The sequence below is a fragment of the Hippopotamus amphibius genome, chromosome 15, assembly GCF_030028045.1.
Source record: "Hippopotamus amphibius kiboko isolate mHipAmp2 chromosome 15, mHipAmp2.hap2, whole genome shotgun sequence".
In the NCBI taxonomy this organism is placed as follows: domain Eukaryota; kingdom Metazoa; phylum Chordata; class Mammalia; order Artiodactyla; family Hippopotamidae; genus Hippopotamus; species Hippopotamus amphibius.
Window position 1 is genome coordinate 14,590,875 of NC_080200.1, and position 26,552 is coordinate 14,617,426.

The window sequence follows — 26,552 nt, forward strand, 5'->3', positions numbered from 1 at the left end:
TTAACAAAATATTAGCAAATCAAATCCAACTATGTATAAAAACAATTATACACCATGATCAAGTGGTACTTATCCCAGGTATGCAAGGCTGGTTCAACATTTAAAAACCAATTAATGTAATCCAGGGAGTTCCCTGGTGTCCTATGGTTAGGATTCCAGGCTTTCACTGCCATGGCCTGGGTTCAATCCCTGGTCGGGGAACTGAGATCCCACAAGCCGCACAGCATGGCTAAATAAATAAATATCGATTAATGTAATCCATCACTTCAACAAGTTAAAAAAAATTACATGATCCTGTCAATAGATGCAAAAAAAGCATCTGACAAAATTTCACAACCATTCATAATTAAAACTCTCAGTAATCTAGGAATATAGGGAACCTCCTCAACTTGATTATATATCTGTATATATATATATGTATATACATATAATGATTATACATGCATGTGTGTGTGTATATATATACACACACAAAAAAAAACTACAACTAACATCATACTTAATGGTGAGACATTCAAAGCTTTCCCACTAAGATCACTTACAAGACAGATATTTCCTCTCATCAATGCTCTTCAACATGTACTAGAAGTTCTAGTTAATTCAATAAAAGAAGAAAAGAAATAAAAGGTATAAAGAGTTGGAAGGAAGAAATGAAACCATCTTTGTTGAAAGATGACATGATCATCTGTATAGAAAATCCAAAAGACTCAACAAAAGACACTCTTAGAACTCTAAGTGATTATAGCAAGGTTGCAGGATACAACGTTAATAAACCAAAGTCAATCACTTTCCAATATACCCACAATAAAAAAGTGGAATTTGAAATTAAAAACACAATACTATTTACATTAACACCTCCCCCCAGAAAATACTTAGACATATGTCTAACAAAATATGTACAAGAGCTATATGAGGAAAACTATGAAACACTACGGAAGGAAATCAAAAAATAACTAAGTAAATGGTGAGATGTTTCATGTCCATGGATAGGAAGACTCAACATTGACAAGATGTCTGTTCTTCCCAACTTGACCTATGGATTCAATACAATTCCAGTCAAAATCCCAGGAAGTTATTTTGTGGATATCAAGAAAATGACTCTAAAGTTTATATGGAAATGCAAAAAAACCTAGAATATCCATCACAATATTAAAGGAGAACAAAGTTAGAAGACTGACACTACCCTAACTCAAGACTTAACTCTAAAGCTATAGTAATCAAGACAGTGTGGTACTGGCAAAATAACAGACAAAGAGATCAATGAAACAGAATAGAAAGGCCAGAAATAAACCCACAGAAGTATAGTCAACTGTTCTTTGACTATAAGGAGCAAAAGCAATACAATGGAGAAAAGATAGTCTTTTCAACAAATGGTGCTGGAATAACTAGACATCAACACACACAAAAATGAATCTAGATACAGATATTAGACTCTTCACAAAAATTAACTCACAATGTATCACAGGACTAAATATAAAATGCAAAACTTTTAACTCCTCAAGATAATACAGGAGAAAACCTAGATGACCTTGGGTATGGCAACGACTTTTTAGATAAAACACCAAAGAAAGATGTAATTGAGGGAATTCCCTGGTGGTCCAGTTGTTAAGACTCCATGCTCCCAATGTAGGGGGCCTGGGTTGAATCCCTGGTCAGGGAACTAGATCCTGCATGCCACAACTAAAGATTCCGCATGCCATAACTAAGACCCGGCACAGCTTAATTAATTAATTAATTAAAGAAATAATTGATAAGCTGAGCTTCATTAAAATTAAAAACCTCTGGGGAATGCCCTAGCAGACTCCATGCTTTCAAAACCAAGGGCCAGGGTTCAATCCCTGGTTGGGGAACTAAGATCCCATAAGCTGTGCAGTGCAGCCAAAAAAAAAACATTAAAAACCTCTGTTCTACTAAAGACAATGTCAAGAGAATGAAAAGACAAGCCACAGATTGGGAAAAACTATTTGCAAAAGATGCATCTGATAAAGGCCTGTTAACCAAATATATTCTTAATACTCAACAATATGAAAACAAACCACCCCATTAAAAAATGGACCAATAAACTTAAGAGATACCTCACCAAAGCAGAAATAAAGATGGTAAATAGGCATATGAAAAGATGCTCCACATCATATGTCATCAGGGAAATACAGCTTAAAATGACAATGAGATACCACTACATGCCTATGAGAATGGATAAAATCCAGAACACTGACAGCATCAAATGCTGGTGAGGATGTGGAGCAACAGGAACCTAATACATCATTGGTGGGTCTGCAAAATGGTAGAGCCACTTTGGAAGAGTTTGGTAGTTTCATCTAAAAGTAAACATACTCTTAACATGTAATCCAGAAATCCAACTTTGTGGTATTTAACCAAAGAAACTGAAAACTATGTCCACACTAAAACCTGTACAGAGAGCTTCAGCAATGAAACTTGACCATGCAGAAGAAAGAATCAGTGAGCTCAAAGACAGGTCAATTGAAATTATTCAATCAGAGGAACAAAAAGAAAAAAAGAATGAAAAGGAATGAGGAAAGCCTATGGGACTTATGGGACACCATTAAGAGAGCAATGTACACATCATTGGAGTCCCAGAAGGAGAAGAGAGGAAGAAAAGGGTAGAAAGCTTATTTTTAAAAATAATGGCTAAGAGAGTAAATCTTAAAAGTTCTCATCACAAGAAAAAAAATTAACTATGTGTGGTGATAGATGTTAACTACACTTATTGTGGTGATCACTTCACAATATATATAAATATCACATCATTATGTTGTTCACTTGAAATTAATATAATGTTATATGTCAATTATACATCAATAAAAATAAATAAATAAAAATGTTAAAGGCAAAAGAAAAGAAAAAGAAAAAAAGAAAGAATGGCTGAGCAATTCCCAAACCTAGGGAGAGATTTGGACACCCAAATTCATAAAGCTAAAAGATCACCCCCAAAATTTCAATCCAAAACTATATTCACCAAGACACATTATAATAGAACTATCAAAAATCAAAAGTAAAGAGAGAATGTTAAAAGCAGAAAAGGAAAATTTTCTCTCATACAAGGTAACTCATCCACTGCCTAGGCTATCAGCAGATTCCTCAGTAGAAACCTTGCAGCTCAGGGCTTCCCTGGTGGTGCAGTTGTTAAGAATCCTCCTGACGATACAGGGGTCATGGGTTCGAGCCCTGGTCTGGGAAGATCTCAAATGCTGTGAAGCAGCTAAACCCATGTGCCACAACTACTGAGCCTATGCTCTAGAGCCAGAGAGCCACAACTACTGAAGCCCTCGTGCCACAACAACTGAAGCCCCAGCACCTAGAGCCAGCGCTCCGCAACAAGAGAAGCCACTGCAATGAGAAGCCCGAGCACTGCAACAAAGAATAGCCCCTCCCTGCAACTAGAGAAAGCCTGCATGCAGCAACGAAGACCCAATGCAGCCAAATAAGTAAATAATTTTTAATGGCATTAGTAAGACCATATTATGGCATTACCAACCAATAATTACTCTAAATACAAATGGATCAAATTCTCCAATCAAAAGACAGAGTGGTTGTATGTATTTAAAAAAAAAAAAGACTCAAACTCTATGCTTCCTACAAGACACTGACTTTACCTTTAAGAACACACATAGGCCCAAAGTGAAGGGATGAAAAAATATATTCCATGCAAATGAAGACCAAAAGTGAGAAGGGGTAGCTACACTTATATCAGACAAAATAGCCTTTAAGTCAAATAATGTAACAAGAGACAAAGAAGGCCATTATATAATGATAAAGGGGTCAATTTATCAAGAGGATATAACAACTGTAAATATATATGCACCCAACACTGGAGCACCTAAATATTAAATATTAAATAAATATTAAATATTTAATACATATTAAAACAAATACCAACAGATCTGAAGGAAAAACTAGATGACAATTCAATAATAGTGGGGACTTCAATACCCCCACTTTCACAAGACAGATCATCCACACAGAAAATCAGTAAGGAAACATTGGACTTTGCGATATTGTGTTTTATAATAAGAAATACATTCTGTAATAACCTATATGGGAAAAGATCTGAAAAAGATAGAATACATGTATATGTATAACTGACTCATTTTGCTGTACATCTGAAACTAATACATTGTAAATCAACTATACTCTAATAAAATTTTTTTAAAAGATGAAAAGAAAAGAAATATAAATTTGGTCTTCGTCTTATTTCTGGCACAGAGCTCCTAAAATTCTTGGAATTTCCTAAGTTGTAAGAGCCATAAAGGTGTGCTGATATTCATAAAAAGCCCCATTCAACCACACCTGAGTCTGTTAATGCAGTGACTTCTGGACCACACATAAGGATGAGGGGTGGTTGCCGGCAGAACCATGTTATTGGAGGGCTGGAACTTTCAGTCCCACCATCCTTGACCTCCAGGGAAGGGACAAGAGCTGGAAGTTGAATTGATCACCAACAGCCAATGATGTAATCAATCATTCCCATTTAATGAAGTCTCCATCAAAACCAAAAAGGATGGGTTTGGAGAGCTTCCAGGTTGGTGAACATTTGGAGGTGCTGGGAAAGTGGCAAACTGGGAGAGGACGTGGAAGCTCCGTCCTCCAAGCCCTTTCCCCGTAACTTACTTATGCATCTCTTCCATCTGGTTGTTCCTTAGTTATATCCTTTTATAATAAGCTGGTAATCTAGTAATTTAAATGTTTCTCTGAGTTCTGTGAGTCACCCTAGAAAATTAACTGAACCTGAAGAGGGGAATCATAGGAACCTCTGATCTATAGCTAATCAATCAGAAGCACAGATAACAACCTAGACTTTTGACTGACATCTGAAGTGGGAGGTGGGCAGCCTTGTAGGACCAAGCCTTTATCCTGTGGGATCTGATGCTATCTCCAGGTGGCTAGTGTCAGAACTGAGTTGAACTGTGGATAGTGTCATATTGTAGTGCATATCTAGTGAAAAAAAATTCATGTATAAGTGGACTCAGTTCAAACCTGTGTTGTTCAAGGGTCAACTGTATATCTGTGGTGTTAGTATATCTCTTCTTTCATTTATAATTTTATTTATTCCAGTCCTCTCCTTTTTTCTTGGTAAATCTAGCTAACGATCTGTCAATTTTGTTTTTTCAAAAAGAAAACTCAGTTTCATTTTCTTTTCTGTTGTTTTCCTAATCTCTATTTCATTTATTTCTCCTCTGATCTTTGTTATTTCCTTTCTTCTGCTAACTTTGCAATTAGTTTGTTCTGCTTTTTCTAATCTCTTGAAGTGAAAAGTTAGGTTGTTTATTTGAGATTTTTTTCACTAGATATGCACTACACTATCCACAGTTGGTTAAATTCAAGAATTCAGAACCACAGATATGGAGGGCCGACTTACAGTTATACATTGATTTTTTTATACATCTTTATTGGAGTATAATTGCTTTACAATGTTGTGTTAGTTTCTACTTGTACAACAAAGTGAATCAGCTATACGTATACATATATCCCCATATTCCCTCCCTCTTGAGCCTGCCTCCCACCCTCCCCATCCCACCCCTCCAGATCATCACAAAGCACCAAGACAATCTCCCTGTGCTATGCAGCAGCTTCCCACTAGCTATCTATTTTATAATTGGAGTGTATATATGTCAATGCTACTCTCTCAATACATCCCAGCCTCCCCTTTCCCTGCTGTGTCCTCAAGTCCATTCTCTACATCTGTATCTTTATTCCTGACCTGCCATTAGGTGCATCACTACCATTTTTCTAGATTCCATATATACATGTTAGCATAGAGTACTTTTCCCTTTCTGACTTACTTCACTCTGTAGAACAGACTCTAGGTCCATCCACCTCACTACAAATAACTCAATTTCATTCCTTTTTATGGACTAGTATTCCACTGTCTATATATGCCACATCTTCCTTATCCATTCATCTGTCAATGGACATTTAGGTTGCTTCTGTGTCCTGGCTATTGTAAATAGTGCTTCAATGAACATTGTGGTATATGTATCTTTTTTTTGGGGGGGGGTACACCAAGTTCAATCATCTGTTTTTATACACATATCCCCATATTCCCTCCCTCCCTATATGTATCTTTTTGAATTATGGTTTTCTCAGGTTTACATAGAGTTTTGACTGCATGGAGGGTCAGCACCCCTAACTCCCAAGTTGTTCAAGCATCAACTGTACAAAGGATCATTAGAGACTACTATAAACAATAGCCAACAGGGACTTCCTACGTGGCACAGTGGTTAAGAATCCGCCTGCTAATGCAGGGGACATGGGTTTGCGCCCTGGTCCAGGAAGATCCCACGTGCCTCAGAGCAACTAGGCCTGTGAGCCACAACTATTGAGCCTGCGCTCTAAAGCCCATAAGCCACAACTATTGAGCCCATATGCCACAACTACTGAAGCCCACGCACCTAGAGCCTGTGCTCTGCAACGAGAAGCCACCACAATGAGGAGCCCACACACAATGAAGAGCAGCCCCCACTCACCGCAACTAGAGAAAGCCCATGTGCACCAATGAAGACCCAATGCAGCCAATAAATAAATAAATTTATAAAAATAATAATAGCCAAAAAAGTGGACAACCTGGTAGAAATTGATAAATTCCTAGAAAACATACAACCTACCAAGTCTGAATAAGGAGAAATAGAAAATGTGAACAGACCAATAACAAGTAAGAAGGTTGAATCAGTAATTAAAAACTCCCAAGAGGGACTTCCCTGGTGGTCCAGTGGCTAAGACTCTGCACTCCCAATGCAGGTTCAATCCCTGGTCTGGATAGACATTTTTCCAAAGTCATATAAATGGCTAACAGGTACATGAAAAGGTGTTCAACATCACTAATTATTGGGGAAATGCAAATCAAAACTATCATGAGATATCACCTCACCCCTAGAAAGGCTATTATCAAAAAGACAAGAGATGTATCAAGGGTTGGTGAGGAAGTGGAGAAAACTGTGCATTATTGGTGGGAATGTAAATCAGTGCAGCCACTATGGAAAACAGCACATGGATCTTCCTCGAAGAATTAAAAATAGAGCTACCATACGATCCAGCAATCATACGTCTAGGTATATACCCAAAGCAAAAGAAATCACTATCTCTAAGGAAATGAAATCAGTATCTCAAAGAGATATCTGCACTCACATGTGCAATGCAGCATTATTGACAATAATGAGACATGGAAACAACCTAACAGTTCATTGACAAGGTATGGACAAAGAAAATGTGATATATATACATATTACAAATACAAGAGTGAGTCAAAAAGTATCCGCACTCTGGCTAAAGAATTTATAGAAGTTTTAACATAACCAGAGTGGGGATACTTTTTGACTCACCTTCATATATATCTATATAATTTATAAAATGTATATATTACAAATACATATATCAATATAATGTGACATATATACATACACATTATTCAGCTATAAAAAAAAGAAGGAAATCCTGCCACTTGAGACAACATGGATGGACCTTGAAGGTATTATGCTAAGTGAAAGAAGTCAGACAAAAACAAATACTGCATGATCACATGATTTACATGTGAAATCTAAAAACATGGAACTCATAGAGAGTAGAATGGTGGTTGCTGTGGGGTGGCAGAAATGGAGAGATGTTGGCCAAAGGGTACAAACGTCCAGATACAAAATGATTATGTTCTGGGGATGTAACATAGGGGACGTAACGTATAGCATGGTGACTACAGCTAACAATACTGTACTGTATACTTGAAAGTTGCTAAGAGAGTATATCTTAAATGTTCTCAACACACACACACACACACACACACACACAAACTCACACGCACAGGTAACTATGTGAGGTGATGGAGATGTTAACTTATTGTGGTAATCATTTTGCAATATATATGTGTATCAAGTCACCATGTTGTATACCTTACACTTATACAATGTTATGTCTCTATTATGTCTCAATAAAGCTGGAACTCTTGAAAGAAAGGAAGAAAAAAAGAATGTCACCATGTTGCCATTAAAAAAAAAAAAAAAACCTGCACATGGATATTTACTCATAACTGCTAAAACCTGGAAGCAACCAAGATGTCCTTCAGTAGAGGAATGGATAAATAAAATATGGTACATCCGGATAATGGAATATTATTCAGTGCTAAGAAGACATGAGCTATCAAGCCATTAAAAGACAGTAAGAAACCTTAAATGCAGTACTAAGTGAAGAAGCCAGCCTGAAAAGGCTACATACTGCATGATTCCAACTACATAATATTCTGGAAAAGACAACACTATGGAGACAGTTGTAACAAAAACTCATACAGCAAAACAATGACTCATTTTTCTGAACTAAGACTGCTTCAGAATTCAAAATGTCACCAGAAAGGGGAAGTCAAATTAAACCGGACCTTCTGTTTCTTTCCTAAACATGTAACTATTTGGAATCCAAACTCTGATTTCACAATTTACCTCTATGTTTTAAAACTATTCTCCCTGAGCAAGGGAGGTTTAACTTATGATAAGTTAACACTGGAATGTGCTTCAGAATGTTCAAAAACAATGAACATCTTGGACACCAATAGTGGCATATGATAAATTTATAGCTGCAAAGACCTGAAGGCCTGTTGGTCTACAAAACAAACCTGTTCTGGAGAGCTAGAAACAAATTCCTATGAGTCAAAAGGCTTTTTGTTGTTCGTAAAATCCATGCTGAAATGCTTTAGGTGGGAGGATATTTAACTTGATGTCTTCACATTGAAATGACAAGAATCAGAGTAGGCAGTTCCCTTGGGGTCCAGTGGTTAGGACTTCACACTTTAATGCAGGGGCCAAATGTCCACTCCTGGTCGGGGAACTAAGATCTCTTGAGCCGAAGGATGCGGCCAATAAACAAATAAATAATTTTTTTAAAAAAGTTTCAGAGTGATTGTGGGCTCACTAAGGGCAGAGAATCAAGTCAAAGTGATGTCATCTTTGTCAGTTTTATCACCGCATAAAAGAAAAGGATGTTCTAAAGGTGGCAGTCCATTCGAAGAGGTATCATTGGAAAAGAAAACTGAAAGAGTAAAGATAGCCTGCTGTGTAAAATGGGACAGAAAGAAAGGTCATGTTATTTTCATTAAACATAGAATATCATCTGTCCTACTGCATTTACGTTCTCCTTTTGCAGTCTTACATGTATATACTTCAAGAATCTTAAGAATATGCAACAATATAAGCTACAAATTTAATATGGATATTACTGGAGTAAAGAGTTTAAAAAGTAGTTCAAATAAGTTGCTGTATCAGAGAACAGAAAGAAACATTATAAACATATCAATATACATTTTTCTCAAACATATTTTGTTGTGTTTTCTGTTAGTAATACTACTAAGTACTGAGATACTAATTGCCACTGTTAATTAGTCCTATTGTGGTTTTGCTCAAACAATACCATTTATGTAACAGGAAAGTAAATAATAACCAATAAGTAAATAAACAATTTTTGATATTCTTATGTTAAAGTAGTAACTTTGTGGGTGTGTAATTACTAGCTATTACATGATGCCTCTTCTCAGCGTGTCCAGTCTTGACTCTCTAAGCCCACCAGCCACGAGCCCTGTCCAGGCCGGGTGGGAGGGAAACCTCGCCCCACACCCCACCCCCCCAGCCCCGCCCTCATGATAAACCCCGCCCCCTGAACAACAGTGCTTCTTTGGTCCCGCCTCCGCAGTGTCCAAGCTCCGCCCCTAGTGACCCAGACCAGGCAGTCTCCTAGGACTGGTCTCTTCCGATTTTGGTTGCCCCGGCCTTTTCCGGTCTCAGTCCGGCGTGGCAGAACAGGCAAGCCGCCTTAGCCCGTTCAAGCCCTCTCTGTCATGGCGGTGCCCTGCCTCTCCTTCCGACCACAGCCCTGTCATGGCGGTGCCCTAAGTAGCCACTTCCGGACCCAGACCCCTACGTTACCCTGGCTTTTCTTACTCCCGGCTGCTATGGCGGCGCCCAGGGCTTACCGGAAGTAAAACATCGGAAGTGAGCCGGTGCCTCTGTCCGGAAGCGAGCGCCGCGCTGGGAAAGATGGCGGCGGCGGCGGCGGCGGCGGCTGTGGGCAATGCGGTGCCTTGCGGGGCCCGGCCTTGCGGGGCCCAGCCCGCCGGGCAGCCCAAGCCCAGGCCGCAGCCGTCCGCTCCCCTTGCCGCCGGGCCGGCGCTCATAGAGAGCGGCGACGAGCTGGTCGCTTCCGTGTGGCCGTGCCGGCGGCTGGTGCTGCTGCGGCGCCTCACGGTGCTGCCGTTCGTGGGGCTGCTCTACCCGGCCTGGCTGGGGGCCGCGGCTGCCGGCTGCTGGGGCTGGGGCAGCAGCTGGACGCAGATCCCCGAGGCCGCTCTGCTTGTGCTCGCCACCATCTGCCTCGCGCACGCGCTCACCGTCCTCTCGGGGCATTGGTCCGTGCACGCGCACTGCGCGCTCACCTGCACCCCGGTAAGTGTGTGCACACGAGACCGACCCCCGGTGTGGTCCGGCCTCACCGCGGATCCCAGCCACTGCGTTCGTGTCCGTCCCCAGCCCAGCCGGGGCCTCCTCATCTGCTGGACCCGGGTCCCTAGCGGCGCCCTCCACCCTTTTGCGCTGAATTCTGGCCCCGCTATTGACTTGGCTGTGCGACCCTGACGCAGGTTACTTCCCTTCTCTGGAATTCCTCCGTGGTGTGGTCATTTAGTTTGGATAAGGTGATACTTGTAAAAAAGCTTAGCGCGGGGTGCGGTCTATGTCACCGTTTGCTAGCTCCCATACTAGGGAGTACTTGGGTGTTTTTCCTGGAAACACCCCTACCTTCTTTGTTGTCTGTTTCCTACCTTGTTTTTCGAAGTGTGAGGCTAGACCTGTGGGATGGGTTTCCCTGTCTGTGGAGCTTGGTTTGAGAACTGAGCATCAGTCCTGCTGGCCAGTGCTCAGAGCCCCCTACCCCCACCCTACAACGGCCAAAATGAGCTTGAAATGCAGTTAATTGCAGCGTTTAAGAGAAGCAATGGCTATTTATGAACAAGTGACTTAACTGCTTGGAGTCTCTTTATGTCTGTCTGCAGGGGTGATGGTATTGAGGGCTGCCCTCAGAATACAACAGCAAGATAGCGCATATGACCCTTAGTCGTGAGATCTGGATGAGTGAGAGCTGCGCTGGGTTAGCAGTTGATATCAGTGACTCTGCCACTGCCCTCTGGGCCTGCTTCAGATGACACCAGCAGGTTATGGAGCTGTGGGCGCTGAGGTCAGCCTCTAGCCAGCCTCCCCCCTGATCGCAGATAGGTTTGCTAAAAGAAGAGAGAAAGGGAACAGCATCCAGGGCTGCAGAAAGAGAAAGGGAAACTACACCACCACTACTCTCTCCCCACCCCACCCCATCCCTCAACCTGTGACTCCACATGTGGACTGAATTCTCTTTCTCTTTTGAGAAAGTGAAATCTCTCTTATCCCAGGGGAGAGACTCAGACTTCTCAAACTTCTGGGATTGGTGGCTTCAAGTCAGTACAATGAAAGATCCCAGTGAGGGACAAAAGAATGGAGGGAAGTTGGGGGGTAATACCTCCAAATTTGCAGTTGCCTATTGGCCTGCAGCTAAAAAAGTGTGACTATTAACCTCCTCTCCAGGGATGGAGAAGAAAGAAGAGCTAAGCAGCTATGGGATTAGGACAGGCAGATCTGGGTTTGCATTAGAGATCTCAAACAGGGGTGCTTCTGCTCTCTGGGTTTCACTTTCCCCTTGTGTAAAATGAGAACCGTAACAACACCTCCCTCGGTGCCATTGTGAGAAGAAACTTAGATGACATCCGCAAAGCACCTTACATGCGGCTGGCCCCCTGTAGTGCTTTCCTGAGTGCTGGCATTTCCTGAGTTCGAAGTTCTGTCTTTTGTCGTTATTTTCTGACTGCTTTGGGGCCTGTGAACTTCTGGAGGGTCCTTGTTTGTCAGGGTCACTGCCGTGTTCCCCCACCCTCTCCCCCGCCCCCAAAAAAAAGAAACCACACACATGGCAACACGGGTTCTGGTGGAGCAGAGGTGGTGTGGGTGCAGCTCACAGGAGTCAGGGAGCGCGACCGCAGCTCCATTCAGTGTCTCCACGTCTGTGGCGCTGAACAAAGCAGATGAAACACATTGTTTTCATGGTGTTAGTGGGGGAGATGGAACTCAGCAGTCAGCGCTGAAGAGGGAAAACCAGGGCGAAGATGTTGTGAGGGATCTTTAGACAGAGCATCCAGGGGCAGCTTCCTGAGAAGGTGACATGTGAGCGAGGGCCTGAAGGCAGCTGTGTGACCCCACGTTCCAGGCAGAGGAAACAGCAGGTGCCCTCAGCTGAGGCAGGGATGAGCTTCGTTGTCCCTTGTCACTCGAGGACACGACAGGAATAGTGATGGGGCGGGGGGCAGAGCGGGAGCGGCAGGCCAGGTGGGCTGTGGCAGGGCCTGGCTCACGTGGGTTGAGAGTGCACCTCGTGCCGGGCAGCATTCTTCCTGTTAGAGTTCAACTTCGTCAGCAGAGCCCTGTGCCCTGGGCGCTTCTCGTGACCCTGGCTTTACAGTTTGGGTGGGACCAGAGGCCCGGTGAAGTGCCGTCCCTCGTCCCAGTGACAGACTGGGGAGTGGCCCATCAGCACCCAGAGCCCAGTGCATGTTCCAGAACGTGTCCACAGGGCTGCAGCGCCCATGACCTCCCCAGTGGGGGCCGTGGAGCTGGGGGGCTTGCAAAGGGCTCAGCGGCAGCACTTTGCCTCTCACAGGAGCACGACCCCAGCAAAGCGACCTTTGTGAAGGTGGTGCCGACTCCCAACAATGGCTCCACTGAGCTGGTGGCCCTGCACCGTGACGAGGTAGGGACCACCTGCTCCAGCACGGGCTTGGGTGGGATCCCCAGGCCCTGACGTTCCCAGATCAGGGGCCTCTGCCACAGACACACCTCCCACAGGGCGAAGACGGGCAGGAGGTGCTGTCCTTCGAATTCCAGAAGATCAAGTACTCCTACGATGCCCTGGAGAAGAAGCGTTTCCTCCCCGTGGCCTTCCCCGTGGGAAACCCCTTCTCATTCTACCAGAGCAACAGAGGGTTCCAGGAGGACTCGGAGATCCGCGCAGCTGAGAAGAAGTTTGGGAGCAACAAGTGAGTCCCAGCATCCCCGTGCCGCGCCCCTGCTGAAACAAGCCTGGGGCTCTGCCTGTGGTCACCAGCCCGGGTCCCTGTCCCAGCTAGTGGCTCCTTCCCCATTTGTGTATGCCCTGTGGTTTGGAGGAATCTACCTTTTTAACAGAACATCTCAGGTGAACGTGGCAGGCGCCCTCTGAGAAACGTGTTCTAGTCTAATCTCCCCTAAACTTGCCTGCTGCTAGGAACCTCCTGGAGGGCCGGCAGCTGAGAGCCTGACCCGGGGCTGTCCATCCTTGTCTTGTGTTTGTAACTTGTATTCTTTTCTTTATTTTAAATTTTTTCTGTAAGTGTGAATTCTTGTCATTCGTCTCATACATATCCCAGCACTTTATGAGTGGTGATAAAAAAAGACGGTGGTGATCAGGATAGCTTTTGTTTGTATCAGGTAGAATGCAGGAGCTCTGTTAGCACTTTCTTCTTTCATTTTCACAAAAAACGCCAGTGTTAACATGAAGCTGGGAGGGGTCAGAGCTGGACTTTAGAGGCCCTGTCCTGGTCATGGTGATAATTGTCCTTGACTCAAAAACGCTCAGAATCTCTCAGAAATTATTTCTTGACCTAGTTGCTTTTCAAAAACTATAAACATGTTACCGCAACCAGCAATCTAATAGGAAGGTTTATAGGAAAGAATTACTGCTCCTCCCCTCCCCCACCCAGGTCAGCCATGGTGGCAGCCTGGGATGCCCCTTTCACACCATCCTCGCTTATGCAAAGGTACCCTGCACAATCCAGGGTGGGGCTCAGTTTTTATTGCAATGCAGCCACTGTGGGATTTCTGAAATCTCATGTCCTGGATATCACTCCAGTCCTGCAGGGCAAAACAAGGATGGCTGGCCCTAGGGACCTGGCTGGTCCCCTGGCCAGACAGGGCCACCACCCAGAGTGCCGTAGAGCGCACCTTTCGGCTCTGCTTCTCAAATTCCAGGGCTTTTATTCAGGGAGTCTTTGGAAAATCCCAGCTCAGACCACCTCTCTCCATAGTAGGATGGGGCTCAGACACTGTATTTCAGGCCCCGGGGAACTCTAGCACCCAGCTGCCAGGCCTCCTCTGTGCAGCTTCAGGCCTCTGGTCCCACAGTCAGCCATTTCTCTCCCCTTGTCACCCAACCAGATGATAGGTTCTCGTCTTGCACCTGCCCCACTCGGGGACGGCTGCCTGAAGAGCCCAGTGCTGATTCAGAAGCTTCCTCGGGGTTCTGCAGAGCAGAGGGCTGTGGGCGGTCAGCGTGCCTGCTTCAGTGCCACACGGTCAGGGAGAGCCATAGTTGAGCATCCCAGTGTCTGGAAGCTCACCAGGGCCCCTAGTTGGCCAGGGAGGCCTTTGGTGCCCCCAAATGGAGGTATCAGGGTGAGGCCTCTGGGGCCTCCCACCGGGAACAGAGTGTGGCATCTGATCTCTTTCAGGGCTGAGATGGTGGTGCCTGACTTCTCGGAGCTGTTCAAGGAGAGAGCCACAGCGCCCTTCTTTGTGTTCCAGGTAAAACAGCAGCTCCGGTCCTTCTCCCCACCCTGTTCCTTGGGGCTTTCACAGTCCGCCTCCAAACGTGAAAACCTCTCCCTGTCCTCGTGGTCAGAGCCCGCGGGCGGAACGGCCCTCACTCGGTGTGCCATCCAGCCCTCCGTAGGCATTCTCCCTGCGTTCCCAGGAACAGACAGGCCCGTGTCCCGCAGGTGTTCTGCGTGGGACTGTGGTGTCTGGACGAGTACTGGTACTACAGTGTCTTCACCCTCTCCATGCTGGTGGCCTTCGAGGCCTCCCTGGTGCAGCAGCAGATGCGGAACATGTCGGAGATCCGGAAGATGGGCAACAAGCCCCACATGATCCAGGTGTGGCCAGTAGGGCCACGGGTGGGTAGGAGGGTCCCTGTGGTCTTGGGGTGGGCATGGCACAGGCACATCCCCAGAGCTGACTGCACCCCACCCCCACCCAGGTCTACCGAAGCCGAAAGTGGAGGCCCGTCGCCAGCGATGAGATTGTTCCTGGGGACATCGTCTCAATCGGTGAGGCCCAGTTCTCCGTCCCAGTGGGAGCCCCTGCCTTGGGCTCTATCCAACCCTCCTGCCCCTGCCCTGCAGGCCGCTCCCCCCAGGAGAACCTGGTGCCATGCGACGTGCTGCTGTTGCGGGGCCGCTGCATCGTGGACGAGGCCATGCTCACCGGGGAGTCGGTGCCCCAGATGAAGGTGCTGGGTCGGGAGTAGAGGGAGGGGGTTGGTCCTCAGTCTATCAGGCGCGTCACTGTCCCATTCACTGGGGAGGAAACGGGCCAGGAGACTGGAGGGGGCCCAGCATCTGGATGGAGATCCTGGGTTTCCTGGAGGGTCCGTGCCCTGGACTAAGGGGAGCCAGGTGGTCATAAGGAAAGGGAAGGAGAAGAGAGGCCAGGAGCATCAGTGGGGTGTCAGGCACCCTGGGATCTCAGGCTGAGATGGACTGAGAGAAACTGGAAAGCTGTGAATCCAGGGAGAAGCCAGGTACAGGGTCACAGGGAGTCTATGCTGTACATGAAGGTGGAAAGAAGACACGGTGGGGCCCCTGTCCCTGTGAGGTAAAGCAGGTCGGATGGGGAGCCTTGTGAGGTAGGCTCCTCCCGGCTCCAGGGTCCAGCTCTTTAGACTGGGAACGGAGAAGGAGGCCAAGGGGAGACTAGCCATTGACTTTACCGTCCTCCCCAGGAACCCATCGAGGACCTCAGCCCCAGCCGGGTCCTGGACCTCCAGGCCGACTCCCGGCTCCACGTCATCTTCGGGGGCACCAAGGTGGTGCAGCACATCCCTCCCCAGAAAGCCACCACAGGCCTGAAGCGTAGGTGCCTCGGGGGTGTCTGGGGGTGTCCTAGCCCTGCCACCCCCAAACCCCCAAGGTCTGCCTGGCCCTGAGAGTCGGGATGAGCAGACATGAATGACGCTGGCTCTTTGTCTCCCCAGCGGTGGACAGCGGGTGTGTGGCCTACGTCCTGAGGACCGGATTCAACACATCCCAGGTGTGGCACCTTGCCCAGTTCTGAGGAGGGTGGTGGTCCCTGGGGCGTATGGTGGACAGCCGAGGTGGCAACTTTTTCAGACCCCAGAACATCCGCCCACTAGGCTCATTCTGATAGCAGGTCCTGGGCTGGGGCCGGAGTGCAGAGACAAGCCCCAGATAGGCCTGCTCGCCCCGGCTGAGGTTCTCATGAGGACCACGGACAGCAGCCTGTTTTTCATCCCACACACTTGGGGATCACAGCCTGGGCCAGAAACGCTTCACTAAAGTGGCATGAGGATTCCTTGGTAGAGAGGATGCCCAGATCTCCTTCCAGAAAATTCATCCCTCCGCCACTTCCTTCCCTGATCCCCAGCCTTCAGTCACTGGTCTCCGTCACTCTAGCTGTTGGCTGAGTTGCAGCCGCCCATATAGCTGTGCAATTCCTGGAGCATCTGTGGGTCAGGCAGGCGCTCCCCATCAGCAGAGAGAGAGTCTGGCTTTGGTGCTTTCAGTCAGGAAAGGCCACCACCCTCCCAGGAAAGGCCTCGGTCCCTCCGTCCCTCTAGGGCAAGCTGCTGCGCACTATCCTCTTTGGGGTCAAGAGAGTGACCGCGAACAACCTGGAGACCTTCATCTTCATCCTCTTCCTCCTGGTCTTTGCCATCGCGGCAGCCGCCTACGTGTGGATCGAAGGTAAGCCCCATGACCACTCCCACCCCCCCATCTGCTGGACCCCGTGCCCGTGGCCCCCAGGCTGGCAGGCCCTGTCTTTGCAGGTACCAAGGACCCCAGCCGGAACCGCTACAAGCTATTTCTGGAATGTACGCTGATCCTCACCTCTGTCGTGCCCCCCGAGCTGCCCATTGAGCTGTCTCTGGCCGTCAACACTTCCCTCATTGCTCTAGCCAAGCTCTGTAAGTTTCTGGGGCAGGGACAGGGTGCCGAGTGGGCTGGGACCCGACAGGACCCCTGACCCTGGCTCCCACCACCCAGACATGTACTGCACGGAGCCCTTCCGGATCCCATTCGCTGGCAAGGTGGAAGTGTGCTGCTTTGACAAGACAGGGACCTTGACCAGTGACAGCCTGGTGGTGCGCGGTGTGGCCGGGCTCCGGTGAGCGTGAGGGGTCTGCGTCACGAGGCGCCTGGGGTGGGGGGGTTGTGGGAGCGTGGGGCAGACAGCTGCCCAGCCCAAGCCTTCAAAGTGAGGGCCTCTCACAGGCCCTACCACAGAGGTCCATTCCGGGGGACCCCCCAGCAGTCCTCAGTGTGAGCAACAGTGGCGGGGGCTCAGCTTGGGCCCCATGGAGCCTCTGGGGGCATTCACGAGACAGGTGCAGGTGTCACAAGGACCAAGACAACACCCTGCGGCCCCCCACACACTCTGACTGCCCTGGAGTGCGGGTGCCATCCCTCGTCCTGACTGGCAGTTCCCAGGGGGTCCCTCTACCCACTCACCCCCGCTCCGTAACTAGCTGTTCTTCATCCTTGCAGAGATGGGAAGGAGGTGACCCCTGTGTCCAACATCCCCATAGAAACGCACAGGGCTCTGGCCTCATGCCATTCCCTCATGCAGCTGGATGATGGCACCCTTGTGGGTGACCCCCTTGAGAAAGCCATGCTGACGGCCGTAGACTGGACGCTGACCAAAGGTGAGGGGCTGGAGCCTCGGGCATACCACCAGCTCTCACATCCCTGGGCAGGCGGGATGTACCTCTCAGACACCTGTGTGTTCAACTCAGGGGCAGGGGGGTGGGCACAGCCTCAGCTCTGACCTGGGGCAGGGTCCTCCATGCCCAGGTCTCCCAGCTCTGACCCCTCCTGGAGCCAGGAGTTCCCGCAGGCCCCGGTTCTGGAGGTGGGGGGAGGAAGGGGGCGGGGGGAGGAAGGGCACGGAGGGGGCAGGAGGGGGCGGGCTGGGGCTTGGCTGCCTCTTTGGAGCGAAGGCCCTCAGGACTCGTGCTTATTTGTTTCCAGATGAGAAAGTATTCCCCCGAAGTATTAAAACTCAGGGGCTGAAAATTCACCAGCGCTTTCATTTTGCCAGTGCCCTAAAGCGAATGTCCGTGCTCGCCTCCTACGAGAAGCTTGGCTCCACCGATCTCTGCTACATCGCGGCCGTGAAGGGGGCCCCCGAAACCCTGCACTCCATGGTGAGCCAGCCCCGGCCCAGGGTGGGGAGGGGGCGCGGGGCGGTTGGTGACGTCCCCCTGCATTCCCTGCAGTTCGCCCAGTGCCCATCTGACTACCACCACATCCACACGGAGATTTCCCGGGAAGGAGCCCGTGTCCTGGCGCTGGGGTATAAGGAGCTGGGGCACCTCACTCACCAGCAGGTAAGGGCCCAGGTCCCCCACCTACTAGCCCCTTGTCCACATCACCTTCTGTCCCCTGCAGCAGCACCACGAGCGGACACAATTTCATCTTCCTGCCTGGCCTCTGCCTTTGGAGGCCCCAGGTGGCACTCAGTCCTCAGTTTCTTCTCCTCCCCTGCATTCACCATCCCCATGGGACCCCAGCCCATCCCAGAACCCAGGGCCGCTTCCTGGAGAGGACACCCAGGTTTCATCTCTTATCCTCACACCCATGGGTCCTCACACCCCCTTGGGGAACGCCTTGGGGCACCTTGGATTCCCCAGCTCCACCCCTGCCCTGCCCAACCACCTGGTCACTGCGTGGTCTTGGGGCATTCCCAGCCCTCGGTCACACCCCACGTCCCATCGGCTGTTGGCTCTCCTCCCACCTCCGTCCCCAATGCTGCTCCTTTACCTGCTTCCGCCTTGGCCCTCATCCAAGTGGCTTTCATCTGCTTGCACCTAGTGGCCATGAGATCCTTCCAGAATGCACACCAGGTCACACCTGTGTAGTCAGAGCCTCATTCAAGGCCCGTCCCTGAGCCTAGTCACAGATCCCCTCTGTGCCACCCCACGACCCTCTCTGGCCCATTCCTCTGCCTTCGTCTCTTGTGCTCTGATTTCAGTGCTCTGATTTCTGTGACTTTTTTATTACACACCTCCTCCGGTAGGAGGCAAGCCCCATGAGGGCAGAGAATTTTGGTTTCTGGTATGAGGTAGAGAGGGTGAGCTCGCGCTCAGTGGTAATCAAAGGAGAATCCCGACTTCCCTGTCCTAGAAGCTGAATTACAGGGGCTTCGTGCCACATTGCTGTCCATGATGGGGGTGGAGGCACCATTGGGGGACCAGGACCACGCAGCCACTGCTGAGCCCCTCTGCCACCAGCGTGCCTCTCACCCTCCCCACACCTCTCACCTTCTGACCCTTGAGTGTCCCTCCTCCAAGGATGGGGCCTTCTCTGACCTCCCCACCCCAGAACTTGGGAAGGGGGCAGGTCAGTTCGTGAAGGCGCTGCTGTGTCCATCCACAGGCCCGGGAGGTCAAGCGGGAGACCCTGGAGTGCAGCCTCAAGTTCGTCGGCTTCATCGTGGTCTCCTGCCCACTCAAGGCTGACTCCAAGGCTGTGATCCGCGAGATCCAGAACGCCTCCCATCGGGTACAGCCCCTGGTCCCCTCCCCAGCAGACCCCATGGGTGGGCAGTACCCCTTCCTCTGTGGGGCGCTCAGGGGTGGGTATCGGGTCTTGGAAGCAAAGCTTCCACGGCTTTTGATCGAGCTCCACCATGGTTTGGATGCTCGTGCTATCCCTCGTGCCTGAGGATGCTCTGGGACCCAGTGTGTGCCCACCCTTCGCGCATCACTTCCTCAGGCCCCCAGCATCCCTGGGAGATGAGGGCTATTCCCCCACTCCACCCCATCTTAAGAAAAAGTTGAGGCCGGTCGGAGGTTGTGAAGACATCACCCAGACAGGCCGTGGCTGCCCCAGTGGCTTTTCTCTGTCAGTCTTGGTAGTTTCTGTTTTCTAATTTGGGCCTCGGTTTAGGGTGTGGGAGGTGAGCTGGCCGTGTCAGGGTAGTGACATGATTAGTCCTTACCTGGCCATCAGCAGTCAAGACCCATCTTCCCATCACCAGGCTCTAAGCCAGAAGGTTAGAACACGTCACACACCCCCAGTCTCCTGCCTGGAGCATCTACCAAGCCAAGAAGGTCCACACCAAGGGCTGGCTCTTAAGTTTGTATTGCAAATAAAGGCTGTGGGTGCTCTCAGAAAGACACACGTACACATTATCATTTGCAGAAAACACCACCAGGTGAGGCAGGCTGTGGCTCCTGGAAGCCCAGTCCCCATTAGGGGGCCAAGCCCTGCCTCTGTTGCCTTCCTTAGAAGGGACTTGGCCCCCATGTCTCCAGGCTGGAGTTCTGACCTGCTGAGCCCTGCTCCACTGAGCCTCCGCCCTCTCCCCAGGTGGTCATGATCACGGGTGACAACCCGCTCACTGCCTGCCACGTGGCTCAGGAGCTGCACTTCATTGAAAAGGCTCACACGCTCATCCTGCAGCCTCCCACGGAGAAAGGTGAGGCCCCACCTGGTCACGGGCTGGGGGCACCTTGGGTCCGAGAACAGCTCCCGTGCGGTGGCTCACCTCTCTGCCAGGCCTGAGTGAGCATGCCTAGTGTCATCCAGTACCTGTGACACAGGCCTGTGGATCACAGCGCTGGCCCGTGGGCACACATGGGCTGTCTGGCCAGGGAGCTCCACACCCCACCTGTGCAGGCGGCCACTGGCTCCAGGACCAGCAACAGCTTACAGTCTTTAAAGCACAGCTGGTTGTAGTCACACCAGCCCACGTTTCACAGCCTCCCACCCACCTTGGGCCTGGCTGGCTGCTGTGCATGGCAAGTGCTCCCCTTTTGGGCACCAGGACTGCTGGTGCTCGTGTGTGGCATGGGCAGACCCCGGGGCAGAGGGCTTAATTTGCATTACCACGTCAGCGTTACCACCCTTTGCCCCACGTGGAAGGACTTGCCATTCCCGCACCACGTAGGAGGAAGCCAACCAGGTCAGCTGTTGGGGCCCCTGCTCTGTAGACAAGGAAACAGAGAAATGAATCCATCCACCTGGGTCAGTTGGAGACACAGTGACTAAGGATTTGAACTTAGATGTCCTCATTCCAGAACTCGTGGTCTCTGGCCTCTCCTGAGTAACCAGATGGGTTGCAGGTGATGCCTCAGAGTCAGACGTATCAAGGGGTGAATCCAGGCCCAGCATCTCTGGCTCATGGGGTGGAGTCTGTCAGATGCCGTAGGACAGCACCCGGCGCAGGGCCTGGCTTGGGGGCAGCGTGTCCCAGTGATGTCACTGGGCTGCAGGACAGAGGAGGGTGCTGGTGTGGTCCGGCCAAGGGGGCTTCCAGAACCTCCCAGCCCTTCTCTCAGTCTGCGCTGTTGATGCCAGGTCTCTGTCCCAGTCCCAGGCACTGGGCTGTTCCAGAGCCTGAGGATCATAGGCAGGTGACCCAGAGGCAGCTGCCAAGACTTGATTAGCAAGTGAAACTGCCCTAACAGAACAGCCACAACAACAGCCAGGTGGAGATTGCTTTCCATTCAAGCCGTGACAGCTCAGAGCAAGCCGTCCAGCGCTGAGAGGGCTGACAGGCTGCCCTCAGCTGTCCTCAGTGCTCAGCATCTGCACCTAGACCAAGCAGCTAGAAGGGGAAGTGGATAGCAAGCAGTGTCTGGCCTGAGGAAGGGGCTGGGGTGCCCTGGGCCTAGGAGACCAGAGTTTCAGGCAGGCCCCCAGGGTTTGGGGGTTCATGAGGTGAGAGGTTGGGGGTAGGGGGGCTGCTTCTGAGCTCAAGGCTGCCCGGGTTTGAATCTGGCCCCATCACGTGGTCTCAGGCCAGTGGCTTAGGCCCTGGGTTTTCAGATCCTTTGTATCGGAGGCTTCTGTGGTTGGTCTCTGTGGGGTGCCTAGGGTCTGGGGTACAGGTTGGAATAGACCTCGGTTGGGAGGGATAAGAAGGGGTGGGGGCCGGGAAGGTGCTCCAGAGAGGAGAGACTAGGACTGCACACGTGGGGTCTGAGTGAGAGGGTCTACCTGAGCATCTGCGCCCCATGCCTGACCCCAGGCGCTGGCCCTACAGGTCAGCCGTGCGAGTGGCGCTCCATCGACGGCAGCATCACGCTGCCCCTGGCCCAGGGCTCCCTGAAGGCGCTGGCCCTGGAGCACGCGCTGTGCCTCACGGGCGATGGCCTGGCCCACCTGCAGGCCGAGGACCCCCAGCTGCTGCTTCGCCTCATCCCGCGCGTGCAAGTGTTCGCCCGAGTGGCCCCCAAACAGAAGGTGAGTACGGGGGTGGCGGAGGGCAGGCGGGGCCCTGGGGATAGCACCAGCCCTCACTCAGCCCATCTCTCCTCAAACAGGAGTTTGTCATCACCAGCCTGAAGGAGCTAGGTTACGTGACCCTCATGTGTGGGGATGGCACCAATGACGTGGGAGCCCTGAAGCACGCTGACGTGGGTGAGCCCCTGGGATTGGGGGCTCTTCTGCCAGCACCGGCTTAGCAGCAGGGACGCGCCACTGAGCACGTCCTGTAAGGAGGCAGTAGTGAAGGGATGGGGCAGGGACTGGTGGGGATGGGGATCCAAAGGGCTCCAAGGCCAGGAAGAGATGCAAATGTCTGAAGAACAGTGTGGCAGGGGCCACCAGGACCTCTCTTGAGGGTCCAGGGAGGCTCCATGGAGCAGACACAACTTGGCTTTCTCAGGCCCCCCAAGGTGCTGTATGGGCACCGAGGGCCACAGCCAGGGAGGGTTTATAGCCTCAGATCTGTGTCAACAGAACACAGGTGTCAAGTTGAGGTTTAAAGACCAATTTAAGTTAGTTTCTTTCAGTGCTTTTCCAATATTTATTTGATTTGTCAACTAGGATGTTTATGACATCATTTATCTTATGATTCTTAGCAATAAACTTCTTTGGAAATCAGTTAGTTTCGACCTGTATAGCGTTATATACTTTATGTGGGTATTGTTTTTTTGTTGTCACTTTGTTTAGTTTGTGGAAAGTAAGATAGGCCCTGGGGTTAGCTGTGTTCAGCAGACCCTCCCTGCTCTGTGCTGGGGTGGCAGGTTCCCTCGGGCTTCTGACACGCTCGCCCACCAGGTGTGGCCCTCCTGGCCAACGCCCCTGAGCGGGTCATCGAGCGGCGGCGGCGACCCCGGGACAGCCCCGTCCTGAGCAACAGTGGAATCAGGGCCACCTCCAGGGCGGCCAAGCAGAGGTCGGGGCTCCCACCCCCTGAGGAGCAGCTGGCCTCCCAGCGGGTGAGTCTCAGAAGGGGGGGCACCGGCATCCCCTGGGGGTAAGGTCTCACCCCCCTGCTGCCTGCCTCATAGGACCGCCTGAGTCAGGTGCTACGGGACCTCGAGGACGAGAGCACGCCCATCGTGAAGCTGGGGGATGCCAGCATCGCCGCGCCCTTCACCTCCAAGCTCTCTTCCATCCAGTGCAGTGAGTCCTGCTGCCTGCTGCTCCCCCCTGCCCCATCCCTAGGCCCGTCCTGCCTGGCACCCACGCCCACACCTGCCGTCCCCCGCAGTTTGCCACGTGATCAAGCAGGGCCGCTGCACGCTGGTGACCACGCTGCAGATGTTCAAGATCTTGGCACTCAATGCCCTCATCCTGGCCTACAGCCAGAGTGTCCTGTACCTGGAGGGTGTCAAGTTCAGTGACTTCCAGGCCACGCTGCAGGGGCTGCTGCTGGCTGGCTGTTTCCTCTTCATCTCCCGCTCCAAGGTGGGCCTGGACCCTGAGCACAGCAGGGACTCCCACCCCAGCCCAAGGGTGCCCTCTGCTTCTCTGAGCCACGGTTGCTGCCCCAGAAGTGCTGGAAGGCTCTTCTTGGATGGTTGGCGACACTTGGGCAGGCTGTTAAAGGCGCCACCACGTGTCTGTTTTATTGTCACAGCAGCCCTTGGGGTGGGACGTGTCAGCCCCAAGTTATAGATGGGGATCAGGAGGCAGGGCAGGTGCCCACTGAGGCTCTGCAGAGTGCCACAGCATGGGCCCAGGCTGGGTTCTCAGCTGGGCCACACAGGTGAGGAGACAGATGGGGAAACGATGATCAAGACCATGCAGGACTGAGGAGAACACCAAGTGGGTCACACGGGCTGTAGGGAGTGGCCTCAGCGTCAGTCAGGGAGGCCTGTGTGATGCTGCCGTTCAGGCCAACGCGCAGAGAACAAGAAAACCAGCCAGGAACTAGGCACAAAGGCCACAGGTGGTCATGGGCCCATGCAAGGAAGCCCTGGTGGCCAGAGCGGGTGGAGGCTGGTCTGGGTTGAGCGTGCATGCCCCTTGAGCAACGGGGAGGGCTTTAAGTTTATTCTAGGGCGGGGGCGGGGTGGATCTTAAGACCCCTGTGGCGGTGACCCCTTTGCAGAGTGTGAACACTGAGCGAGGCTGGGGTGGCATCTGGACTGAGGGCATGGGGGTGCACGCAGGGCTCTGGGGACTGGTGCTGACCCGTAACCCCCAGAATTTGGTGATCCCTCTCTGCACAAGGCCTGCCAGAAAGCAGGGGAGGTGGGTGACCCCAGGATGAGCCTGGGCCCTGACCCCCACCCTGCCTCCGCAGCCCCTCAAGACCCTCTCCCGAGAGCGGCCGCTGCCCAACATCTTCAACCTCTACACCATCCTCACTGTCCTGCTCCAGTTCTGCGTGCACTTCATGAGCCTCGTCTACCTGTACAGAGAGGCCCAGGCCCGGAGCCCCGAGAAGTGAGTGCGCACCTAGCGTGGGGGTGGACAGGGTGCTCCCAGAGTAGGCAGCATCCCTGCAGCTGGGGGGTGGCAGGAGAAAAACACGTAGACGTTGGCCTGGGCTGACCAGGGCCAGGCCAGCAGAGTCCGCCAGGCAGAGTTCTGGTTCTGCGGGGGGGGCAGCAGGAGTCATGCAGGGGCCCTGCTCCGCATGTGTCCCTGCAGGCAGGAGCAGTTTGTGGACCTGTACAAAGAGTTTGAGCCAAGCCTAGTCAACAGCACAGTGTACATCATGGCCATGGCCATGCAGATGGCCACCTTCGCCATTAACTACAAGGTGAGGCCCGGCCCCCACCCGAGCACACCCTGCCCACCCTCTGGGTGTCCACGACACACAGCTGTCCATCCACCTATCCCCACAGGGCCCACCCTTCATGGAGAGCCTGCCTGAGAACAGGCCGCTGGTGTGGAGCTTGGCCGTGTCTCTCCTGGCCATCGTGGGCCTGCTCCTTGGCTCCTCACCTGAGTTCAACAGCCAGTTTGGACTCGTGGACATCCCTGTGGAGGTGAGTGGCCCTGTAGACGTGGTCCCAGGACTCGGCCTGGACCTGTCTGCGGGCACCTGACTCACCAGCCCTCCCTGCCCCACAGTTCAAGCTGGTCATCGCCCAGGTCCTACTCCTGGACTTCTGCTTGGCACTCCTGACCGACCGCGTCCTGCAGTTCTTCCTGGGGACCCCAAAGCTGAAAGTGCCTTCCTGAGACGGCGGTGCTGGCACCTACTGCCCACCCTGCTGCCGCTGGGCAGGAGCCCCGCGAGAGCCCTAGGAGGGAACACTGCCCCCACGGTGAGGCTGGCCTGGCCTTGCCCACCGAGACTGAGCTGGGACTCCCCCCACCGCACCCCCTACAGCTGTCTGAGGGCCTGGCTTGCGGAACCAGTCCCAGGCCAGCATCTTTGGTAAATAAAGCAGCATCAGTGATTTTAAGAAGCCTCGTCTCCCATCTCTGTGCCACAGAAGGGGTCGTTGGGGGCTGGTAGTCCCCGAGGAAGGTTCTGGCACCCTCCTCATGGACTTTGTGAGGTTCCAACTCATTCAGCACTTGGACAGGCCAAGCTCAGAGCCCAGGGAGCTCTGCGTTTTTCCTGGTTTTCCAACCGCCCCCATGTTTCTATGGCCTTGCAGCTTCACGTTTTGACACCTCAGGAACTGAGAAGAGTGTTAAGATCCATGCCATTTTTCCCTTTTCAATAATACGCAAAATAACGGCATGCCTTTGTCTCATTGTGTCTCAGATATGAGGAAGTTCGATCCAAATCATTACAAATACTGACTCGAGTCACACTCATTGGGATCCTGTACCACACAGGTGCCCTCACCCTGTGATGGCATAGCCAGGGTCTGACCTGCAGCCTGGCTGTCATACAGACACTGTCCTTCCTTTCAAAAAGTGCTCACTCACTACAGCTCAGCAGCTGTGGAGTAGGTAGCATGAAAGCTAAGAGGCACAGTCAGTCAGAGCCAACAGCCTTCTGTTGGCTTCTCAACAGCCAAAAACTAGGAAAAAAAAAAAACTTAATTGCCTATCAGAAATTACAGAGTGTGGGGCATGGGTGCATCTTTATAACTTTGACAAGCTGTATGTGATGCGCTCAGGCCAGGGAAGTCAGGCCCGGGCTTCTGGACAACTTCCCCTTCCCCACCGATGCTCAGTGGGGAGCTCTCTACCCTTTCCTGCCCTTGTCCCTTGGTCATCCTCAGCACCCCCAACCCCCCGCCCTCCTCCCCTGCCTGACTGGCTTCCCATCAGGAGGAGTGTGGTTCAC

The 26,552-nt window shown here is 51.3% G+C and overlaps 1 protein-coding gene across 3 annotated transcripts; it reads left to right on the forward strand.

Annotated features, from left to right (window-relative positions):
* The first annotated feature begins 10,006 nt into the window (after nt 1-10,006).
* ATP13A1 (ATPase 13A1) lies at nt 10,007-25,700 on the forward strand. Of its 3 annotated transcripts, none has more exons than XM_057709968.1 (26): nt 10,007-10,430; nt 12,724-12,813; nt 12,909-13,099; nt 14,549-14,621; nt 14,816-14,971; nt 15,076-15,145; nt 15,221-15,327; nt 15,820-15,949; nt 16,072-16,127; nt 16,675-16,801; nt 16,885-17,022; nt 17,102-17,222; nt 17,603-17,760; nt 18,086-18,261; nt 18,334-18,444; nt 19,493-19,618; nt 20,429-20,537; nt 22,092-22,306; nt 22,387-22,483; nt 23,126-23,286; nt 23,359-23,473; nt 23,562-23,758; nt 24,600-24,742; nt 24,950-25,061; nt 25,147-25,290; nt 25,376-25,700. In XM_057709968.1, exons 1-26 carry the CDS (start codon nt 10,026-10,028, stop codon nt 25,484-25,486), a joined length of 3,639 nt encoding a protein of 1,212 aa, XP_057565951.1. In that variant the 5' UTR covers nt 10,007-10,025; the 3' UTR covers nt 25,487-25,700. The 3 variants fall into 3 exon arrangements, with proteins under 3 accessions (XP_057565951.1, XP_057565952.1, XP_057565953.1); XM_057709969.1 differs by having other exon boundaries at nt 22,107-22,306; XM_057709970.1 differs by lacking the exon at nt 24,950-25,061.
* Nucleotides 25,701-26,552: the final 852 nt, after the last annotated feature.